Raw genomic sequence first — 22,961 nt, forward strand, 5'->3', positions numbered from 1 at the left:
TCATTTACTGAAATAAAACTTTCATGCTCTGAGATATGACATCTCCTGAAAAGCTTAGAGAAAGCAGCACTGTTTACAGCAGGTTTTTCTTAACCACTCTGCATTTTCTTTCACCCTGACTCTTCCTTTTTTCCACTAATAGGACTCATGATTTTTTTTCCAAATTTTTGAAGGCATGCAGTGATAATAAAGGATGATGATAGTCTTTGTGGATTCAGATTTGCTGTTGCAGATGCTACAATTTTCTAAGATGCTTTTCTTGTAGTTTTCGTGAAGTGCTTATAGCTAAGAACTAAAATAAGTATGTCTCTGTGATGGAGAGCTTTGACTTTGCCAGAGGGTTAAGAGATATGAGAGATGGAAGACAGTTGTGGTTCTGAAGCTCAAACTTACAGATAAATAATGTTAACACACTATCTCCCTACCCAAAATGCTCGGTGTCAGATATTTAAGGTAAAGACCCTAAATCTATATTTAGACTCTTATGTAAAGGACGGCAAACTATTAGTTTTATGAACCGTAATACATTTAGGTCAGTGAATTCTTCAGTCAAATTAGTCCTCTGTACCATTAACTCATTTCTTCATCCTTCATTTCTCTTCTCCTCACTAGGTATTGTGCAACAGCAAACTGGTATCTGTTCACTGTGTTTGCTCATGATGGCAGTGTTCTTCCATGTAACTTTTCCCCTCAGAGCCTGGTGTACAGCCATTATAGACATATACACTAAAATAAATTGGAAAATGGGGTTAACCTGTGAACATCCATTTCATATATACAGCTGCTACACAGGCAAATAGGGTAATAATTATCATCACACTAAAACGTATTAAAAAAAAGAATCACAAGTGTTGCAATTCAGATGCAGGGAAACACTGGAATGAATGCTGACTGTGCCGTTCGCATTGTTAAAAGCATTTGCCTGTGCAACATACTCCACCCATATTTAATACTACAAGGGAGACTCCAGGATGAAAATATTTTAGTTTAGTTCCAAAAGCAAAATGTAGGCCTTGCAGGACAGCTAATTAGCAACAAACCTGCAATTCAAACTTCTTCAAAGCTGATGTGTTTTTTCTAGTTGTTCACTTACTAACGTGGGTGGCTAACACTGGTTACTTCCTGTTGGATTCCTCAGCATTCATAAAGCCATCTTAATATATATATTTTTTTCATTCATTCTTCTTTTTCTTCTCAAGACTAGTTCTCATGAGCTCACAATATTTGTCATACTGTGGTGATCTTTTTTGTTGGTTTGGTATGCAACATTTTAAACTTGATCCAAAGCACCTGGAGGTCATCAATGGAGACTTTTTCATTGACTTCTATGGGTTTCACACCTCTAGCTAAGAGAAGGAAGAAGAGACTGAAATTCATACAGAACTTCATATTCCAACCTTCAAAGCGAGCAAAATGGTCCCTCATATTACTACTTTATTCACCACTGCTCATTGACTAGGATAGTCACCCACACGCAGTGGCTCAAATCTTTTGAGTGGGAGAGGAATTTCTCTGTTAGAAGTAATGGGGTAGATTTGTGAGTCTGGATGCTGAAAGGCTTTTGCTTGCTATGCTACCTATTGTTTCCACTCTCTTAAGCTCCAAATACCATCTGCGAGGAAACATGCACACCACCTATGTGAACTATCTTGTGTTGAACATCATCTTTTAAACATGCCTGAGCCAAAGTTAACTTGGCCATGAGTTGAAGAATATGCAGGAATTGTCTTACTATGAAATGAAGAGTCTGCTTAGCCGTTCTTTTACAGTAGAGTATGATTGCTGCATAAGATGTTAATCTGAAGCCAACAAGCAAAAAGCCCAGTAACATCCCTCACTAGTCCAGCACTGTTCCTTTAGGGAGAGCCAAGTTGTAAGATGGTAGACAGGGTCCAGTGCTCACCTTGGGAATAGCTAGCTTCTCTCCTTTCTCCGGACACTCCTCTGAGTCAGAGCAGGTGTAGTTCTCACTAAAGGACACCAAAGGGTTCATCCTCGGCTTGTGGATGGCTTGGAAGGTTAACTGCGTATTAAGCAGGTTGCTCACTGTTCTCAGCGAAGTGCACACGTTGGGGGGCAGCGAAGGATCTGCCAGAAGGTCTGTAATGAGCCCATGTGCTTCCCCCATGACAGCAATATCCACTGTGATACTGGTACCAGAAGACTAAAGAAGACAAAAATAATACATGTAAGACAATAGAAGTGAACAACTTGCTGAGCAGTATCTAAAGTTGTAGTGAACTCTCTCCACAACTTTTGTTAAAGCAGTTACCCACAGAGTGGAAAAATAATAACATGAAATAATTCTTTAAATAAGGAGAATCATGATGAATAGATCGATCATCAGGCATAATGCTCACAGTCCACAAAGAGTTCGGAATTTCATCATATCTGACTTCTCAGCTTTCACCATCTGCAGCTGACTTAGCCCAGCTGAATGAATTGTTCAGGCTCCCTACAGAGACATAGTCAACGGCCAGGGGCTATTTGCATAAATAATTTTGGAGACATAGCTTAGGATGGGAGGAGTCTCTCTTGAGAGATGCCTTTCTACTAAACATAGAGGCATCTAGAACAACTAATGTTCAATGCTTATGCTTAGATGAATAAAATGAATCCTAAGCATGTACTGAGATTTTAAAAATATCTCCATACTGTTAAAATATAGCTTTCTGGTACCGTGGCAACAAAATTCTTCTCCAAGCAATTGCGTATGGGGCAGCTATACCAAAATCGAAATGAAGTAAAAAGTGGATTGTCCAATCTTTATTTTATTGAGACAGAAGTGATGAGAATAGTTACTCTACAGACTTGTACAACCAATTCAGGTGGTTGTTACTTTCTCTTCAGTTTGAAATACATACCTACTTTACATGTATCATTTAGGAAAAATTATTAACTGAAGTGATGCGTAAACAAAAGTAATACTGAGGAGCAGTTCATATCGCTGGCAGATCTTGCACATCCTACTCCATACATGTATAAAATTGATCTGTAAACGACACACTGCAAACCAAGTGTAGCCCAGGCAGACTATCTTCATAAGTGTAGCCCATCCATCATGCACACAGGGAATCTAACACAGCTGGAGCACTGGGCTTCCAGTGCATGCACAGGAGGGTTGATCCATAAATGCATCTTTCAGTCTCTCCAGAACTTCCTGACATTCAGCAGCTCCAACTACTATCTGTCCTGAAATCCAGTCGGGTAATATATTGCCACTAAAAAAAACAGTCTATTGCTAAAAGCAGGAAAGTTGTCGAGTCTGTGAATTGACAGCTATATGATACAACTGCGATCAATGACTGACGATCATTAAAATCTACTAGAAGGACAGTAGTAGTAGTGGATGCACAGTAGTGAGGCTGGACGCACACAGAAGTAATACAACCAGAAAGGCAGGACGCATATGAGCTTCCAATGCAGCAGTGGCATTTCAGCCTCACTGGCTGGTGCACTATAAATCACCATAAATTCTGCGTGGGATTGCTAATTCAAGACATTCCAAGACCAACCATTTTTTCCTTTGGTGTGTTTCTGACACAGAAACTTGATCTTGCTGCTAGTGTTTGGGACTTTTCAGCAGGTGTACGTGCAGTTTGCCAAAAAGACCATTCCAGGAGATTTTGTACTAATTCGTTTTCATGTATTTCTTAGAAAAATGGAAGATACAGAGTTTTCCAAATGGGGAAGTTATGCCTTTGAAAAGAGCATATAGGTTTCTTAGAGTGGCAAGTACATAGCATGAAGAATTAGGCAGACTGCGTAGCAGGAGAGCCCTGGCCAGGAGTGACTCATCAGTGACAGCATTTATGGACCTCACAACACATCAAAGACCACCATAACAGAGCTTGACACTGCTTCATTCTCACAAAAGGCTTTACAAGTGATAGCAAAGTATTTCTGAGGAAAGTAATATATTAGCTAAGCATAACTAGACTATTTGCACTGTTCTCCCAATTGTACAGTGTGGGCATCAGGCTCTGGGCAACAGGTGTTTCACCCCACTGATCCACTCCTCACATCCTACTTCTTGCTGACAGAGGTGACCCGCAGGACCGGAAGACAGGCCTCCTCACTCACCATCCTCTTGTGCAACCAGAAAACCAGCCTCTTCTTCAAGTATTTCTTTTCTTTGTCATGATACCAAATAAAATAAACCATAAACTGTTTGATGTAATGAAGTGCTATTTCATCCTACTGAAAAAAAATTAATGGCTGAAGTTAATTTAACGATTCTTTCATTGCTTAACCTCTCAGGAGTGCATGCAGAAGATTCTGGCAGATGCTAAAGAAAATTCTTAAATTAAAAGACAGGGCTTGGGATGGGAGGAATTAATTATCTATCTTAACCTCAGCCCTGAAAAACAGACCAAAGGGGAGTGAGGGAGAATGCACCATCCAAAGTGCAATAGAAGCCTCATATTTTCAGCAAAACTGCATTATCTACAGTTTGAAAGTCTATTAAGCCTGGAGCCTGGAGTTGTTGACTGCCGATCAGAGACAGAGATTAATACTTCAATGAAGTAAACAAGTCTGACTCAGCGAGCCATAAGCAGAGACCCAGATTTTGTACAGCAGTACTAATATTTTGCAAAGCAGCCAGCATTGTTCTTCCTGATGAGTACCAAGCGGGGAGAGGGAGAGCCCTTCTCTTCTCAACGGTGTATTTCTGCCACGTGGAGTTGTCACGTCTTGGTGACCCCTGCCTTGCCTCTGGGATCCAGCAGATTTGTCCGACTGAAATGTCAGGCTGTGCTGGGTTATGCGAGGAGCTGGTGCTGGGGCCACATGGCCCAGGAAGAGAGACACCACCCAGTAGGTCTGCACCCTCCCTGCCGAGCTGTGCCAGCACCCCACTGCAAAGCACAGAGACAGTCTGTGCTCCAGCCGAGTCAGGTACTCACATGCATAACACGTAGCAACACTGCTGCAGCCCGTGCCCCAGCAGAACACATCAGCAGAAATGAAGCGATTCTTCCTTCAGAAGTGTGTCTTGCACCTGGGAAAGGCTTCAGAGCTTGGCGATAGCACAGATGGCATCATCTCACCCTCTGCAAGATGGGCTCTTCCTACAACAAGGCGACAGGACCTTCTGCACTTTTGACTAAAGTGACTTTGCACCTGCAGAGCAGATGCTTTCGACTGACAGCTTACACGAAACCCATGCAGCCATCCACCCTGCCCACGCGGAGCACACCCGGAGAGGTCAGCTCCATGCCTGTAAGGAGGCAGAGGTGCACACCGAGGCAGGGAGGATGTAGACCCACTGGGTGGTGTTTCTCTTCCTGTGACGAGGCACATACCCTGCCAGCAGAGTCCAGTCAGTCACCAGAAAACATTGCTATCAGTTTGTGCAACATGACATACTGCATCGCACAGTGTTTCAGAGCAAAAAGGCTTTACACAGTATGTCAAAGACATCACTGTATCGTACTGAGCTGCTTTCAGTGGCACTTATACATATCACAGCTACAGTGTTGTTTGAAGTATTCATAATGCTTAGAATCTTTGGAATGAGGGCATATTGGGAAGGGATGCGATCCAGAGGCACCTTGACAGGCTGGAGAGGTGGGCCTGTGAGAACCTCATGAAGGTCAACAAGGCCAAGTGCAAGGTCCTGCATGGGGATCAGGGCAATCCCAAGCACAAATGCAGACTCGGGAAGAATGGATTAAGAGCAGCCCTGAGGAAAAGGACTTGGGAGTGCTGGTTGATGAGCAGCTCAACATGAGCCGGCAATGTGTGCTGGCAGCCCAGAAAGCCAACCGTGTCCTGGGCTGCATCCAAAGCAGCGTGGCCAGCAGGTCGAGGGAGCGGTTTCTACCCCTCTACTCTGCTCTCGTGAGACCCCACCTGGAATACTGCGTTCAGCTCCGGAGTCCTCTGCACAGGAAAGACATGGAGCTGTTGGACTGGGTCCAGAAGAAGGCCAGAAAGATGATCAGAGGACTGGAGCACCTCTTCTATGAAGACAGGCTGAGAGAGTGGGGGTTGTTCCCTGGAGAAGGGAAGGCGCTGGGGAGACCTTATATAAGCCTTCCAGTACTTAAAGGGGCCTACAAGAAAGCTGGAGGGGGACTTTTTACAAGGGCATGTAGTGATAGGACAAGGGATAGTGGCTTTAAACTGAAAGAGGGGAGATTTTGATTAGATGTAAAGAAGAAATTTTTCACTCAGAGGGTGGTGAGGCACTGGAACAGGTCGCCCAGAAAAGTTGTAGATGCACCAATCGTGGAAGTGTTCAAGGCCAGGTTGGATGAGGTTTGAGCAACATGATCTCGGAGAAGGTGTCCTTGCCCACAGCAGGGAGGGTTGGAACTAGATGACCTTTAAGGTCCCTTCCAACCCAAACCATTCTAGGATTCTATGATATGTAAAAGGAGAACAGACCAAGCTTAAATTCCTCTTGAAGAAAGAAGCAGAAGAGGGTAAAAACTGCTCTAATGCACCGATTACAGTACATTATCACCACATCCTAAATTGGTACTGTTTGCATGTTGTAATTTAACGGCACAGAACTTGTGTACAGGAAAACAGTTGCTCTTTTGAGCAGTTTGAATATTTCCTCTATCTCAGGATGAATTTAGAGTACTATCGGAATAGTCTGACTAGATAAAATTACAGGCATCTAAATTATTTTCTAAAAACAGTTAAAAACTGAATGTATGTAAACATTTTAAAGTATTTTATTCTTTAAATTCTCTATCACAAAGCAGTAGAGAACTATGTATCCTTTGCAAACCATTACTCAGAAAGCAAACTAAAATATGTTTCCCTAAAGGATAAGGAAACCTGGAATTTTTTATAAAATGTGTATGGCGATGTGAAACAATATAAAGAGTTATGCAAAACAGTAAATTGCTAAAAATTTTAGATTTATGTAACAGTATATATGCATATATACACACGTGCACACATATATACACATATAGGCTTTTTTTTTAAGGTAAAAGTGCACACAAAATATCCATGCTCAGAGTTTGGTAGTTTGCTACTAACGTGCATAGCCTTTGCATGAACTGATCTGTGTTCTTTCCAAATCACTTTACTCATCGAAACTCAAAAGCTGGATACTTGGGAAGAGAGGCATGAAGATGTCTGCAGTCAACACTAACAAACAACTAACTTGATAAAACAAAACAAAAGAAAACAAAGAGCTAAGCTTAAGTGAATTTAATTCCACACTGGCCAGTACTTATTTACCAATCTACGCTAACAATTGCAAATGCAGTTTCCTCCAATCTATGTGGGAGAAGATTGGCTTGCTGCTTACTTTGTAACTTCATTCCAACTCTGATTTAAGCGATGTCATGCAGTGACTAAAACTCAAGTGCTCTAGAGCTTGAAAATGAGAAAGCAAACAAGCTGGAAACAAAAGCAAAACTAGATCAACTAAACACGCTCCTTGATAACTAAGGTAAGGAACAAAATAAATTCCTCAGAACACTGAAACACAGTTGGTGGTGTGCTTGCTTCCCCTCCTCTGCCTTTTTTTTAAACTGGCATTCAGGTGGGTGTTTTAGGCTGTGGTGCCCCTTGGAATTTCTATCTGGGCCCAAATGCACTTCCTGTATGGTTTTGGGGCTTCTTTTTGTGTACAGAAAAAAAGAAAGGGTTTTCTCCTCAAGAATTCATATGAAAAAAGGTGGCCAGAACACTGGAGGAAGCATTAGAGACTGGGGAAAGATGCACACAGTTCACAGAATCAACTGTACAATCATGTAAGTCCGTGAGGGTTGGGGCTTACTGGGAATTCGCAAGAAAACTTCCAGATACCAAGAAGTGCCCATACTGTTGCAACTGCAGGAACAAATCACAAGTAGCATGTCCCACTGTCATACAGACAATTTTTGTCAGGGCAGGAAACTTATCTTCAAGGAAAACTCTTAAACGCAATATGAAAACAATATTCTGGTAAGTTTTAATGATTACTTAGAATTTTCAGGTGGTTTTGTATTTGCGTAAAATGTCTAGGAAAAAGCTTACTAAATTTGGATATCTTTCTGTAGGCTTTTATATTACATTTCATAAAATTCCATTCATTTTCTTCCTTTAAACTACATTGTACATAAAAATCTGAGAATAGCTTTTTACTCACTAGAGAAAAAAGCAGATAAAGCTACGCAGGAAAAATAAATTTAGGAGAATAGGAATAACTAATTTGTTTATCCATAAGACCTGATAGATAAATTTAGTTTACAAATGGTTCCTGGTTAAGAAACAGTTGACTCACCTGTGAAGCAGATTTGACATCCCTGTACTGAACAGATGCGTTACTGCAAATAAAAGGCTCCTTCCCCACTCCCTTGGTGTTTTGCATATGATTCTTGTAAAACTGAACTCATCCAGCTTAACTGAAAAACACTGCTCTCTCTCCACCTTACAGGAAAGGATGATTAACATAACAACAGAAACCCAGTCAAAACTTAAGCATAATAAAAAAATAGAAGAAAGGGAAAAAAATAGTTATCAAACACAAACCGCAATTCATTTCATGCAACCTCATGTTAGGGAAAAAATAAAATCTTCATTTGCTATGGCTTGTACATGGAAAAGCACTGAAGGCAGAGAGGCTGGCCTCTCACCACACTACACTCAAGAACACTCTGCAAATGAAAGAATAGGGGAGGAAAGGAGGAAAAAAAGAAAAAAAAGCAGCATCCAGCATATCTTCAATCTTCAGACAATTATGAGCCACAATAAATCACAATTTGATATAGTTTCCAAGTCACATCACGAATGCTCAGGCCAAGCTGTCTGGAAACAAAATTAAAAGCAAATATAATTCTCCATTATTTTAATGTCCAGAGAGTGATTTGAAGGATAAACATGAATTGGCTTCTATGGAAATAATGAATCATTTTAAAGGCGCCACAGACTTAACTACTCCACCTTCCACTGAATGACTAAGGAGAAAAGAAAAGTGTGCGTACAATTCTTTGACATTTCACTTTTCTGCATTTAAAGCTGCAGAACTGGAGTTACCCAGACTTCTTATTTTTATTTTACTCTTACTTTGTACTAACACGAGATTTTGGGTTTTCTCTTCTCTGGCGAGCATGCACGACATTTACGAGAATCTTTTCTCCATGTTAATGAGGCCCAGCAATTTCACTGCTCCCTGGCAGTGGACCAGCCTCAAGCCACGTAAGGTGTGTTCTTTGGTAGGACTGAACATAGCACCTTCCCTTTGACTCATTACATTGACCAAAGAAAACCTTTCCTAATCATCAAGGTAACCACGGATTTTGCTGCCGATTCTTTAGAGCACTCGGCGCCACATCACCATAAACCAGAGACAGAAGCACAAAAGATAAGCCCATGATGAGGGAAGACTCTAGATGTTGTGTGACCTGTAATGATTACAGTTCTGACCCTGGTTATACATCATTAGGGACGGCACCACCATAACAAAGCAGACCTTCCTGGTAACAATTACATTGAACTCTGATCTGCAGAGCAGAAAAGTGTCACGACTGCCACATGCAGTGTGTCTGTAGCCTGAGCACTCACCAGCACAATGCCAGAGACCCAGGATCATTGCACAGCCAGAGGAAATTTTTCAAAGTAGCTCTGCAAACACAGGATCTAACGAAATGGGGCTCTCTCACTGTGCTAAACTGTCAGCCATCTACTACTAAGCAAGGCCACTAATTTGGACATTTGGTAATCCCATCATAGTTTGTCATAAAATCTCTACGAAGATAATAATCTCTGATGCTTCCTCCTATCTGCCACATTCGCTTGAAACTGTCAGACAGCATGATCACATAAGCCTACTTTCTTTAGCAAACCAGGATGAGAACAACATCATCCTTAAATGGCTCTAACGTTTAATCTACTCAGAGTAAGCACAAACTTTGCAAATATTGAATTTGGAGCCTTTAAGAAAGAGGCACTGGTTTGAGGAGGAAATGCTCTTTTTTCTTTCTTGTAAGATCTGTGGAACGTATCATCGCTTATAGCAAACTTTGTCTGCGGTTGCAGTTGCCATCACCACATCCTGCACCTCTACCTTAGGTGACACCATTGCCAAAGCCCACAGCTACAGCTGACTAAACTTCTTCCATTACAGGACCTTTCAGTTCGTGATAGCTTTGTCAGCCAAAGAGCTCAGACTGAAACAGCCTGTGCGAGGTATTTGTCTGGGGTGAATTATATATTATTGTTCAGACATCTACAAGAACATAGTCGGAGTGTTCTACCCATGCTAAAAATTCTTAGTAAACTGATACCGTTTAATCTGCAGCAGGCATCGAAGGTGCAGTAAGGCCTTTTGCTTTCCCTGACCTGATATGTCTGGATTTAGTTACATAGCCCCTGGGAAAAACAAAACCAAAGTTAGTCGGGCATGATCTCCGTGGCTTGTCAGAAACCAGCCACCAAACTGCCTGAGGGTGCTGCTGCCCTGAGCGCGCACACCTCCATATGCTGCCCACACCTCCATATGCTGCCCACGTGCACTCTGCTCAACATCCGAAGGGGCGAAGGATCACAGTTAATCTAAACTGCACTGTCAGTCTGCTATGCCGACTTACAGCTCAGTTATTCTTCCCTCTTGTTGAGTGACGATGTCACAGTAATTGTTAGCACTGATAACTCCATGATGATTGCCCATTTCTTCAATGCCCAGGCTTGGGTGAACATCTCGCTGGATCATAGAATCATAGAATGGCATAGGCTGGAAGGGACCTCAGAGATCATCTAATCCAACCTCCCTGTCATGGGCAGGGAGGCCTCTCAACTAGATCAGGCTACTCAAGACCCCGTCCAACTTGGCCTTGAACACCTCCAGGGAGGAGGCATCCACAACTTCTCTGAGCAATTTATTCCAAAGTCTTACCACCCTTGTACTGAAGAATTTCTTCCTAAGATCTAATCTAAATCTGTTCTCTTTAAATTTAAACCCATTTCCCCTTGTCCTATCAGTGGACACTTGTAGAAAAGTCCCTCCTCAGCCTTCCTGTAGGTTCCCTTCAGGTATTGGAAGGCAGCTATTAGGTCCCCCCAAAGTCTTGTCTTTTCAAGGCTGAACAATCCCAGCTCCCGCAACCTGTCCTTGTAGCAGAGGTGCTCCAGCCCCTGGATCATCTCTGTGGCCCTCCTCTGAACATGCTCCAACAAATCTGTGTCTCTCTTATGGTGGGGACACCAGAACTGGACGCAGTGGGGTCTCACAAGAGCAGAGTAAAGGGGAAGAATCACCTCTCTTGACCTACTGACCATGCTTCTCTTGATACATCTCAGGATGCGGCTGGCCGCCTGGGCTGCATGAGCGCACTGCCAGCTCATGTTGAGCTTCTCATCTATAAACACCACCAAATAAATCCTTCTCTTCAGGGCTACTCTCAACCCACTCTGTGCCCAGTTTGTATTTATGCCTAGGATTGGCCCTACCCAGGTGAAGAACCTTGCATTTTGACTTGTTGAAGCTCATGCAGTTTGCACTGGCCCATTTCTCAAGCCTATCAAGGTCCCTCTGGATGGCATCTCTTCCCTCAAGTGAGTCCACAGCACCACACAACTTGGTGTCATCGGCAAACTTACTGAGGGTACACTCAATGGCATCATCCATGTCGCTGACAAAGATGTTGAACAGCACTGGACCCAGAACAGACCCCTGAGGGACACCGCTTGACACTGGTCTCCATGTCATCTCTTTTCTGCGGAGATCCACTTCAGAGCAGGTAAGACTGCGACTGGGGAGAGCTACTGCAGGAAAAAGCCGAAAAAAAAGCTCTTTTCTAGGGCTTTTCTGGAAGCATTTTCTAGCCGGGACCAGATCTGCCGCTGTTGGGGGCGGTGCCGGCGTAGGCGTGTTGCGGGGAGAGCCGGGCGGAGCCAGCACAGCTGTGAGTCACTGGGCTATAAATAGCCTCAGGGAGGGCAACGACTAGTCGCTGCCCACCGCGAAGGAGCTGAGGAAGGCTATTGTTCCTGCCTAAGGAGGGGACAACTGCTGCAGTCTACAGCTCCTTGGACGGGATTTGAGGTACTTCATCTTATCAGGGAGTCATGGTGGCCACTCGGAGGAGGAAAAATGTGCTTTCAGCACCCACTCGAAGGGATGTGGGTGTTCAGGTCACAGGCTGTGAGGAATGTCACAGCTTATCCTTGGTAGCTGGGAGCAACCCTGAGGATGGCTGCGTGAGGTGCGAGCAGGTTGATGACCTGCTAAGCCGGGTGGCACAGCTCCAGGATGAAGTGCTGGAGCTCAGGGAGGAGGTGAGTAGGTTAAGAATAATTAGGGAAAGCGAGAGGGAAATTGACAGCTGCCATAATCTGGTTGTGGCAGAGCAGAAAGAAGTGGAGAGGGTAAAGGGGATCAGGGAATGCGAGGAATTAGGGGACAAGGAGCAATGGCACAAGGTCCCTGCTCGGCGTGGTAAGCGCAATGGAATAGCAATTCCCTTGCCCCCCCAGGTGTCCTTATGCAACAGGTACAGTGCTCTGCAAGGGGAACTAGATGACAGGGAGGGTGATGGCTGTCCCTGCTTGGAGGTGTCTCCAAAGCCGGATCGGACTGCCATCGGTACTAAAACCTCATCAAAAGAAGAAAACATAGACGAGGGCCCACGCAGAGGGTTGCCTAAGGGGAGTCAGTCTGCCTCACGACTTCTGACTGCCCCTGTTAAAAGAAAAGGAGGGTAATTGTCATAGGTGATTCCCTTCTGAAGGGAACAGAGGGGCCAATATGTCGACCAGACCCAACCCACAGGGAAGTCTGCTGCCTCCCTGGGGCCCGCGTCAGGGACGTCACTAGGAAACTCCCTGCTCTGGTACAGCCCTCTGATTATTATCCATTACTGGTAATGCAAGTTGGTAGTGATGAGCTAACAGAGAGAAGTCCAAAGGCCATCAAAAGGGACTTTAGGGCATTGGGGCGATTGGTCGAAGGGTCAGGAGCCCAGGTAGTGTTTTCTTCAATCCCTTTAGTGGCAGGAAAGAACATAGAGAGGAACAGAAAATCAGATTTGATTAACAGATGGCTCAGAGGCTGGTGCCACCGACGGAAATTTGGTTTCTTTGATCATGGGGAGGCTTTCCCTGAACCAGGTCTGATGGTACCGGATGGAACATGCCTTTCTCAGAGGGGAGCCAGGGTCTTAGCTCAAAAGCTAGCAGGGCTCATTGGCAGGGCTTTAAACTAGATTTGAAGGGGGAGGGGGGGAATATCAAGAATGATAAAGATATGCTGGAAGTACCCGTAGAACAGAAGAAGGGAATTCCAGCCGCTCCAGCCAAGAAGTCAGATTCATACCGCTGTCAGCATGGCACCAGTGCCAGCATTGAGGGTCCAGAGGCTGGGGAAGGATCGCAGGTATGTTCAAACGATCTTACACTGCCGTCCAAGAGAACCCCTGTCGCTCCAGCCAGCGAGTCGGCTTTGTCGGAGGCCCAGCTGAAGTGTATGTACACCAACGCACGCAGCATGGGAAATAAACAGGATGAGCTGGAGATGCGTGCACATGAGCAGGGCTACGACCTTATTGGCATCACGGAGACGTGGTGGGACGACTCCTATGACTGGAGTGTCAACATGGAGGGGTATAAGCTTTTTAGAAAGGACAGGAAGGGGAGACGAGGAGGGGGTGTCGCTCTCTATGTCAGCAACCGGCTGGAATGCGTGGAGCTTCGCCTGGGGTCGGAGGAGGAGCTGACAGAGAGCTTATGGGTCAAGATTAGAGGACGGGGACGGATAGGGGATGTTACGGTAGGGGTCTGTTACAGGCCACCTGGCCAGGAGGACAGAGCAGATGAGGTGCTTTATAGCCAGATAGGAGCAGCCTTGCGGTCACAAGCCCTGGTCCTCATGGGGGACTTCAACCACCCTGACATCTGTTGGAGAGACAATACGGCAGGGCACAGGCAGTCCAGGAGGTTCCTGGAATGCGTGGATGACAACTTCCTCCTGCAGGTGATAGAGGAGCCGACAAGGAGGGGTGCCATGCTCGACCTTGTGCTCACCAACAGGGAGGGACTGGTGGGTGAGGTGAAACTTAAGGACAGCCTTGGCTGCAGTGACCACGACACGGTGGAGTTCAAGATCCATGGGGCAGCAAGGAAACCATTCAGCAAACTCTGTACCCTAGACTTTAAGAAGGCGGACTTCGGCCTCTTCAAGGACTTGATGGGCAAAGTGCCGTGGGAGGCGGCCCTGGAGGGACGAGGGGCCCAGGAAAGTTGGTCCACATTCAAGGAGCACCTCCTCCAAGCTCAGCAGAGGTGCATCCCGATAAAGAACAAGTCGGCCAAAAAGACCAGGAGGCCTGCGTGGATGAGCAAGGAGCTCCTGGACCAACTGAAAATGAAGAGGTTAGCCTACAGAGGGTGGAAGCGGAGACAGATAGCCTGGGAGGAATACAGAGAAGCTGTACGAGTGACCAGGGATCAGGTGAGGAAGGCTAAAGCCCTGAAGGAATTGAATTTGGCAAGGGATATAAAAAGCAATAAGAAATGCTTCTATAGGTATGTAGGGGACAAAAGGAAGTCCAAGGAGAATGTAGGCCCCCTCCGGAAGGATACTGGTGCTCTGGTCACCCGCGACATAGAGAAGGCTGAGGTACTCAATGAATTTTTTGCCTCAGTCTTCACTGATAAAGCCTCTTGTCTTACCACCCAAGCTGTGGAAAGAACTAGCAGGGACTGTGAGGATGAACCACCGCCCACTGTACTTGAAGAGCAGGTTCGGGAACATCTGAGGAACTTGAAGGTGCACAAGTCCATGGGACCTGATGAGATCCATCCGCGGGTCCTGAAGGAACTGGCGGATGAAGTTGCCAAGCCACTGGCCATTGTATTTGAGAAGTCGTGGCGGTCTGGCGAGGTCCCCGATGACTGGAAGAGAGGGAACATAACCCCCATTTTTAAAAAGGGGAATAAGGAGGACCCGGGCAACTACAGGCCGGTCAGCCTCACCTCTGTGCCTGGCAAGGTCATGGAGCAGATTCTCCTGGGAACCATGCTAAGGCACATGGAGAGCAAGGAGGTGGTGGGTGACAGCCAACATGGCTTCACCAAAGGCAGATCGTGCCTGACCAACTTGGTGGCCTTTTATGATGGGGTGACAACATCGGTGGACAAGGGTCGACCAACGGATGTCATCTACCTGGACTTGTGCAAAGCTTTTGACACTGTCCCGCACGACATTCTTCTCTCTAAACTAGAGAGGCATGGGTTTGATGGATGGACCACTCGGTGGATAAGGAATTGGCTCAATGGCCGTACTCAGAGAGTAGTGGTCAACGGCTCGATGTCCATGTGGAGACCGGTCACGAGTGGCGTCCCTCAGGGGTCCGTGTTGGGCCCGGCCCTCTTCAACATCTTTGTCGGTGACGTGGACAGTGGCATGGAGTGCACCCTCAGCAAGTTCGCCGATGACACCAAGCTGTGTGGTGCCGTCGACACGCTGGAAGGGAGGGATGCCATCCAGAGGGACCTCGACAGGCTGGAGAGGTGGGCCCGTACCAACCTCATGAAGTTTAACCAGGCCAAGTGCAAGGTCCTACATCTGGGTCATGGCAAGCCCAGGCACAAATACAGACTGGGCGGAGAATGGATCGAGAGCAGCCCTGAGGAGAAGGACTTGGGAGTACTGGTGGACGAGAAGCTCAATATGAGCTGGCAATGTGCTCTTGTGGCCCAGAAGGCCAACCACATCCTGGGCTGCATCAAGAGGAGCGTGGCCAGCAGGTCGAGGGAGGTGATTCTCCCCCTCTACTCTGCCCTCGTGAGACCTCACTTGGAGTATTGCGTCCAGTTCTGGAGTCCCCAACATAAGAAGGACATGGACCAGTTGGAGAGGGTCCAGAGGAGGGCCACGAAGATGATAAGAGGGCTGGAGCACCTTTCCTATGAGGACAGGCTGAAAGAGTTGGGGCTGTTCAGCCTGGAGAAGAGGAGGCTCCGGGGTGACCTTATAGCGGTCTTCCAGTACCTCAAGGGGGCCTACAAGAAAGATGGGGAGAGGCTGTTCAGGAGGGCCAGTTGTGATAGGACAAGGGGTAATGGTTTTAAAATAGAGGGAGGTAGGTTCAGGTTGGATATTAGGAAAAAATTTTTTACCATGAGAGTTGTAGAACACTGGAACAGGTTGCCCAGAGAGGTGGTGGATGCTCCATCCCTGGAGATGTTCAAGGCCCGGTTGGATGAGGCCCTGAGCAACCTGATCTAGTTGGAGATATCCCTGTTCCTTGCAGGGGGGTTGGACTAGATGACCTTTGAAGGTCCCTTCCAGCCCTAACGATTCTATGATTCTATGTAGACATTGAGCCATTGACCACAACTCTTTGAGTGCGACCATCCAGCCAGTTCTTTATTCACCGAGTGGCCCATCTGTCAAATCCGTGTCTGTCCATTTTAGAGACAAGGATGTCATGTGGGACAGTGTCAAATGCCTTGCACAAGTCCAGGAAAATGACATCCGTTGCTTTACCCACGTCAGCCAGCACTGTAGCTTTGTCATAGAAGGCCACTAAATTAGTCAGGCACGACTTGCCCCTAGTGAAGCCATGTTGGCTGTCACCAACCACTTGGTTATTTTTTACGTGCCTTAGTACAGCTACCAGGAGAATCTGTTCCGTGATTTTACCTGGCACAGAGGTAAGGCTGACTGGTCTGTAGTTTCCCGGGTTGTCCTTTGTCCCTTTTTTAAAGATGGGGGTTACATTTGCCCTTTTCCAATCTGTAGGAACCTCACCAGACTGCCAGGACCTCTCAAATATGATGGCTAGTGGCCTAGCAACTTCAGCCACCAGTTCCTTCAGGACCCATGGATGTATCTCATCAGGTCCCATGGACTTGTGCACCTTCAGGTTCTCTAGGTGTTCCCAGACCTGATCTACTCCTACCCTGGGTGGTTCTTCACTCTCCCAGACCCAGCCAACATCCTCTGTGATTTGGGTGATGTGGTTCGAGTGGTTGCCAGTGAAGACTGAGGCAAAAAAGTTGTTGAAAATTTCAGCCTTCTCCGTGTCCTCAGCAACCAGGTCACCTGTATCCTTCCGGAGAGGCCCCACATTCCCTCTTGTTTTTCTTTTTTCTCTCACATACCTATAAAATCCTTTTCTGTTATTTCTAATATCGCTGGCCAGATTTGACTCTGTCAGGGCCTTAGCTTTTCTAACCTGGTCTCTGAGTACACGAGCAACTTCCTTGTAATCATCCCAGGTTACCAGTCCCTGCTTCCATGCTTTGTGTAATCCCCTTTTGTATTTGATTTTAGCCAGGAGTTCTTTGTTCATCCATATAGGTCTCCTGGTGTTTTTGCCTGATTTCTTCCTTTTAGGGATGCAATGCCTTTAAACTTGGAGGAGATGATCCTTGAAAGTCAACCAGCAATCTTGGGTTCCCAGTCCCTCCAGGGCTTTATCCCATGGCACACTACCAAGGAGGCTCCTGAAGCGGCAAAAGACAGCTCTTCTGAAATCGAGGGTTTCAAGCTTGCTGAGCTGAAACTCTGCTGCCCTTAGGATCTCAAACTCCACCATCTCATGGTCACTGCAGCCAAGGCTACCCACGAGTTCAACATTACCTACCAGCCCTTCCCTATTGATGAGAACGAGGTCTAACATGGCACCTCTCCTCATTGGTCCCTCTATCACTTGGATAAGGAAGTTATTGTTAACGCATTCCAGGAATCCCCTGGATTGCTTGTTCCCCGCCATGTTGTTATTCCAACTGATAAAATGGTGGTTAAAATCGCCCATGAGGACCAGGGTTTGTGAAGGAGCAGCAACTCCTATCTGTCTATGTAGGGCCTCTTCCACTTGGTCCTCCTGATTGGGTGGTCTGTAGCACACTCCCACTGTAAAGTCTCCTACCCTTCCTTTCACCCTGGCCCACAGGCACTCGGTTCTTTCGTCATCACTTGCCAGGTGGAGCTCCATGCATTCTAGCCATTCGTTGACACAGAGGGCAACGCCCCCTCCTCGTCTCCCCTGCCTGTCCTTCCCAAACAGTTTAGACTGTGCGATCTTGTTAGTGCATTCCTCCCCCACCAGCACTGGCATACTGCATTCTGGCTCCCTTCCAGTGATCCTGATTTCACGCCCCACCCCCTTTCATACCTAGTTTAAAGCTCTGTCTATGAGCCCTGCCAACTCCCTTCCCAAAACTCTTCTCCCTCTGTGGGACAGGCTATTATCATGCCTTTCTAACAGACCTGGCCTCTTGCAGATCCAGCTGCTGTCAAAAAACCCAAACCCCTGCCAGACACACCAGGCTCGGAGCCAGGTATCAATCTGTTGGTACCTCCTGCCTAATTCCCTCATCTTTGCCCACAGCTGGAGGAATAGAGAACAAAACCTGTGCTCCTGATCCCTTGACCAGGCGCCCCAAGGCTCTGAAGTCCTTCTTCATTGTCCTTGGAGTGGTTCTTACTAATTCCTCACTGCCTACCTGAAATAACAAAAGGGAGTAATAGTCTGAGGGCCGTACTAGGGAAGGAAGCTTCTTCCTGACATCTTTAACTCTGACCCCTGGGAGGCAACAGACCTCCCTGTGCAGGGGATCCAGTCTGCATATCGGGCCTTCTGATCCCTCAAGCACTGAGTCACCAATGACAATGACCCGTCTTTTATTCCTTACTGATGAGGTTTTAATGCCGGCGGCAGTCTGACTAGGCTTTGGTGACACCTCCAAGCAGGGAGAACCATCATCCTCACTGTTATCCAGTTCCCCTTGCAGAGCACTGTACCTGTTATGCAAGGACACCTGGGGGACGGGGGAATTGCCAGGCAGTTGCACTTGCCACGCCGAGCAGGGACATTGAGCCATTGCCCCCTGTCCCCTAATTCCTCACATTCCCTGATCCCCTTTAACCTCTCCACTTCTTCTTTCAGCTCTGCCACAACCAGATTATGGAAGTTGTCAATTTCCCTCTTGCTTTCCCTAATCATTCTTAACCTACTCACCTCCTCCCTGAGCTCCAACACTTCATCCTGGAGCTGTGCCACCCGGTTTAGCAGGTCATCAACCTGCTCGCACCTCACACAGCCATCCTCAGGATTGCTCCCAGTGAAGAGCTATGACCTTCCTCACAGCCTGTGACCTGAACACCAATATCCCTTTGAGTGGGTGCTGAAAGCACAATTCTCCTCCTCCGAGAAGCCACCATGACTCCTGGATAAGGTGAAGCACTTCAAATCCCGTCCAACGAGCTGTAGGCAGCAGCAGTTGCCCCCTCGTTAGGCAGGAACTAGGCAAGTCTGACCTGTGTGGTTGCAAGTACTAGACATAACCCAGCATAACAGAATTCCCTTTCGTTTATATCTGACAGAAAGGACCTCATTAACTAACTCCACTGGTACTGACATAAAGTAGTACCTGATTTTCCACATTTTCTCCTGCCAGTCACAGTAGAGCACAACCATCTCAGCTGCTACTGGAAAACCTCAGAAAACTTAGGGGAAAGGGGCAAAGGGTTGTCACCTAGACTGTGTGCCATGGCTAGTACCACCACCACTCCATGGCACACAAGAACAGTGCGGGGCAAGCTGGAACCAGCCGTACACATGTTCTGCCCTGGGCTCCTGGGGAAATCCCAGTTCAACTGAAGATACTCAAGAGAGTTTTGGTGACCTTCTAGAAAAGGCAACTTGTGAGGAGGATCCAAGGAAAGCAGCTCCTGGAAGGAGCTCCTGGAAGGAGACGAGAACATGGGGTGAACGTTCCAGCTAAGAGCCACCGGTCGCAGTTTGGAAACCTTGTGGAAACTCTGACGCTGATGTTTGATATTCTCGGCGGAGCCTCAGGGACTCAGTCACCCAGTTCCAAGGGACTCTCTGTGTGATTTGGCTGCCTAAAAACCTTAAACTATTATGACTATCCCAGCCTGAAGAACAACTTGACGACTTAGAGCAGATCACAGAGTCAGTCACAGTCAGGGTTTATTATTTAAAAAGTAGACACTGCTCCAACTTAAACTCAGAACTTTAAAAATTATTACTTTTCTTTAAAACACAGCAGATGGGAAAAATTAAATTCTAAATGGGGCTCAAACCTGCTTTGAATAACACAGACTGAGGAAAACAATTCTGTACTTCAGAGACTGTCCTCAATTGTCTTATATTATTGTTCTTCAATTTGTACATCAGATGGTCACAAATTGGTAGCTTGAAGCTGATAGTTGCGTTCATGCAAAGAAAACAGTGACAACTGTCTTCAGTCTCAACTTGAGATGGAGTAACACCAGCTGGGACCCAGCAGGAGTGGGACGCTGGGTGTACACACAACGGAGGATATGCCATCTATTACTACCTGGTGATCTTACCCATTTGAGTTTACAGCTCCAATATCCCAACTGCCTGCTTAGCACGGGAAGCTATTTTAATACTACGGTGAACTAAAAAAGAGCAGCCAAATACACAGCAGGAGTTAAAAAAAGATCCACTGAAAGCAATAATCACCATTCTGCCTCCTGCGTACTAACTAATCCTCCCATGTTTTCAACTTGACAGTCTCAGTAACACTAGAACAAAGCCAAAGGAGCCATATACTGCCATATTTTCTCCCTTTCAAAATATCTCTGACTCTTTCGGGATACCACTTGAGAAGTGACATTGCAATTACCAGCAAGCTGCAGAAATGCTTATGAAAATTATCCCATCTAAAGATTCACGTCAACCTCAGTCCTTCAGTAAGAACTGTTAAACAGTATTAAGCAGAACAGTATTACTAAATATCATTAAAAACATAATGCAAATAAATACTGCCTGTAAATTAAGACAAAAGATTGAGGGGGAGGGGAACAAAGAACTGCTACAGAGAGCGTCAAAAAGTATTTTTAAATACTAAAAGGGAGTTGCTGCCAGGGCAATAAACTGGAAAAAAGCAAACTCTGTGATGTTTTAAGAACTGTTCACTGAGTCTTGAAAACTAGAATAAAAAGCAAACTAGAATCTAGGAAATAATCATGGGTGAAACTGCAGACACAGCATCTTTAACGTTCAGTCTGTTCTTATTGAAATTACGATAGGGATTTGGAAGTGACGGCAGGAGCCAGATGTATATCTTGGGCCATGTTTTGCATATGCTGAAGCAACAGGAGCAGGAAGATCTCATGGAACTCTCTGGTCGACCACGAACACTAATGATATTTAGTGGCCCATTTTTTAGAATACACTTTCACTGAAGCCAAAGGCAAGAATACATATTCTGCACCTTTTGAAAAGGATAAATCCTGTGCTCATAGAAATCAAGCGATCGCCTCACTGCAATCAAATTGGTCAAATTTTAACACTTTTTTCTTCTCCATCAGACCTGGTGATTTGTATTATTTTAGTTCTCCTGATTTAGAGTGCTCACACTAATACCATTTAATAGCCACCTAGTGTTACAGATGCCTCCTCCTCTTTCTCATGACTTTATGTCACTAATGAACTACTCTGTGAAAAGAATTAAATCATTTTTCTTTAAGACTTGACTTTGGATTCTTATACTATGACTCATTCAAGAAAAGCAACTGTAGCCTTAGGGACTTGCAGCCCCCGAATCCTTCATCATCAGCGCTGCAGAGCTGTAATTCCTCTGAAGTATGAGTTAGTTCAACATCTAAAGCCAGGACCTGCAAAAGGCACATTGAGCATGCACTATATGTGAGAATCCCCCACCTCTCCTAGATTACTTGTAGGCAGACATTTCAACAAAGATCAGAACAGAAAGAAGCGGTAATTCAAATACAAGAAAAATAAAACACTATCTTCTACATGTCTTCTATGATATTAAAATGATTTTTTTTCACTTTGCACAGATACTGGTTGACAGACTGGCAAGCCCTGAGGACTGCTTCCAACCTACTTCATCCTTGACCTGCAAGGATCAACTTAAAGACACACTAGGTTAGTTTATAGTATAGGCTTATTTTGCTTTTGCTCTCACAAATGAGAAGAAATATTTGCCTGCTGAGATATAAGGTATACAGCTGATCAGAACAATACTCCTCTAGCCTATAATGTATAAACTGGATGCTAAAAGCTCTAGGACTTTCTAAGTCACCTCACCAATCACTGATTTCTTTCATGAAGCTGGTGACTGATTTGTCCTTTGCACAGTTTTAATCTAAGAAAAGTCCTACTTCCAACTGGTGGCTTTAAGGTTGTAAGCAGCTTGACTTGCATTTTAGAAAAAGAAAAAAAGAAAATGCATACAATATCCCTGATTATGATACACTGGCTGCTTCTCAATTCTAATTAGAGATCGATCCAAGCTGTACTTCTGCATCACGAATCTCTCACCATACTAAACTTTGACCATCTGGCTCAGGGTCTGAACTTTTTAATGAGGGCCAAACACTTCTGTGTTTTTGGAAAGCTTGGATTCAAATTCACATCTAAATTTAACAGCATTGGCTTCTCATTTACAAAAGGCAATAGAACCATAGAGACCAAAAAACAGACACAGATCCTGAAGCACTGGTGCTTACACTGGCAACCCAACTAGACAATGATTTCTATTTCTACAGTGACTTATGTTTTCTGCTTGGATGTAGGTATTAAGAAAATAAAAAAATCAACTGTGGGTTACACGTTTATTTAAAATGTTAAATCCCCTTGTGAAGCTCAACTTGAGTGGTTCATCTGAATCTACTCCAGTAGAGAAATGAGTGATTACGTACTAGTGAGTGCAATACCAGCCCTCACTGCTACTGAGCAGAGTAGGGAGGCTGAATTTGGAGGGACAAGACGACCCACTGAAACTCTGTCACCAGGACTCTTACTGAACTGTCACAAGAGAGACACTGAAATCACATTTAAAATAGAACAAGTGAATGCAGCCTGCTTGAATAACACTTTTTTGTTAGCACACAAACCACCTGCCACAGCATCGGTACTGACGCTCTGGCCTTTTAAAGCAAAAGGTCCAAAGTGCTACCACCTCTGCTGATGATTAAGAACCATGTGTTGTGACAGTGCTCCTATAAAATAACTATGAAGTCCTACATGACAACAGGATCCATG

General features: G+C 45.4%; 1 protein-coding gene across 1 annotated transcript in view; it reads right to left on the reverse strand.

The window, feature by feature from the left end:
- Positions 1-22,961, reverse strand: part of PDE3A (phosphodiesterase 3A) — a 278,181-nt gene that overhangs the window by 42,163 nt on the left and 213,057 nt on the right. Inside the window, 1 exon segment of the mRNA XM_086610771.1 lies at positions 1,904-2,164. Within this exon segment, the coding sequence (XP_086466897.1) occupies positions 1,904-2,164 (261 nt within the window).

The sequence above is a fragment of the Tauraco erythrolophus genome, chromosome 4 (assembly GCF_009769465.1).
Source record: "Tauraco erythrolophus isolate bTauEry1 chromosome 4, bTauEry1.pri, whole genome shotgun sequence".
NCBI classification, from domain to species: Eukaryota; Metazoa; Chordata; class Aves; order Musophagiformes; family Musophagidae; genus Tauraco; species Tauraco erythrolophus.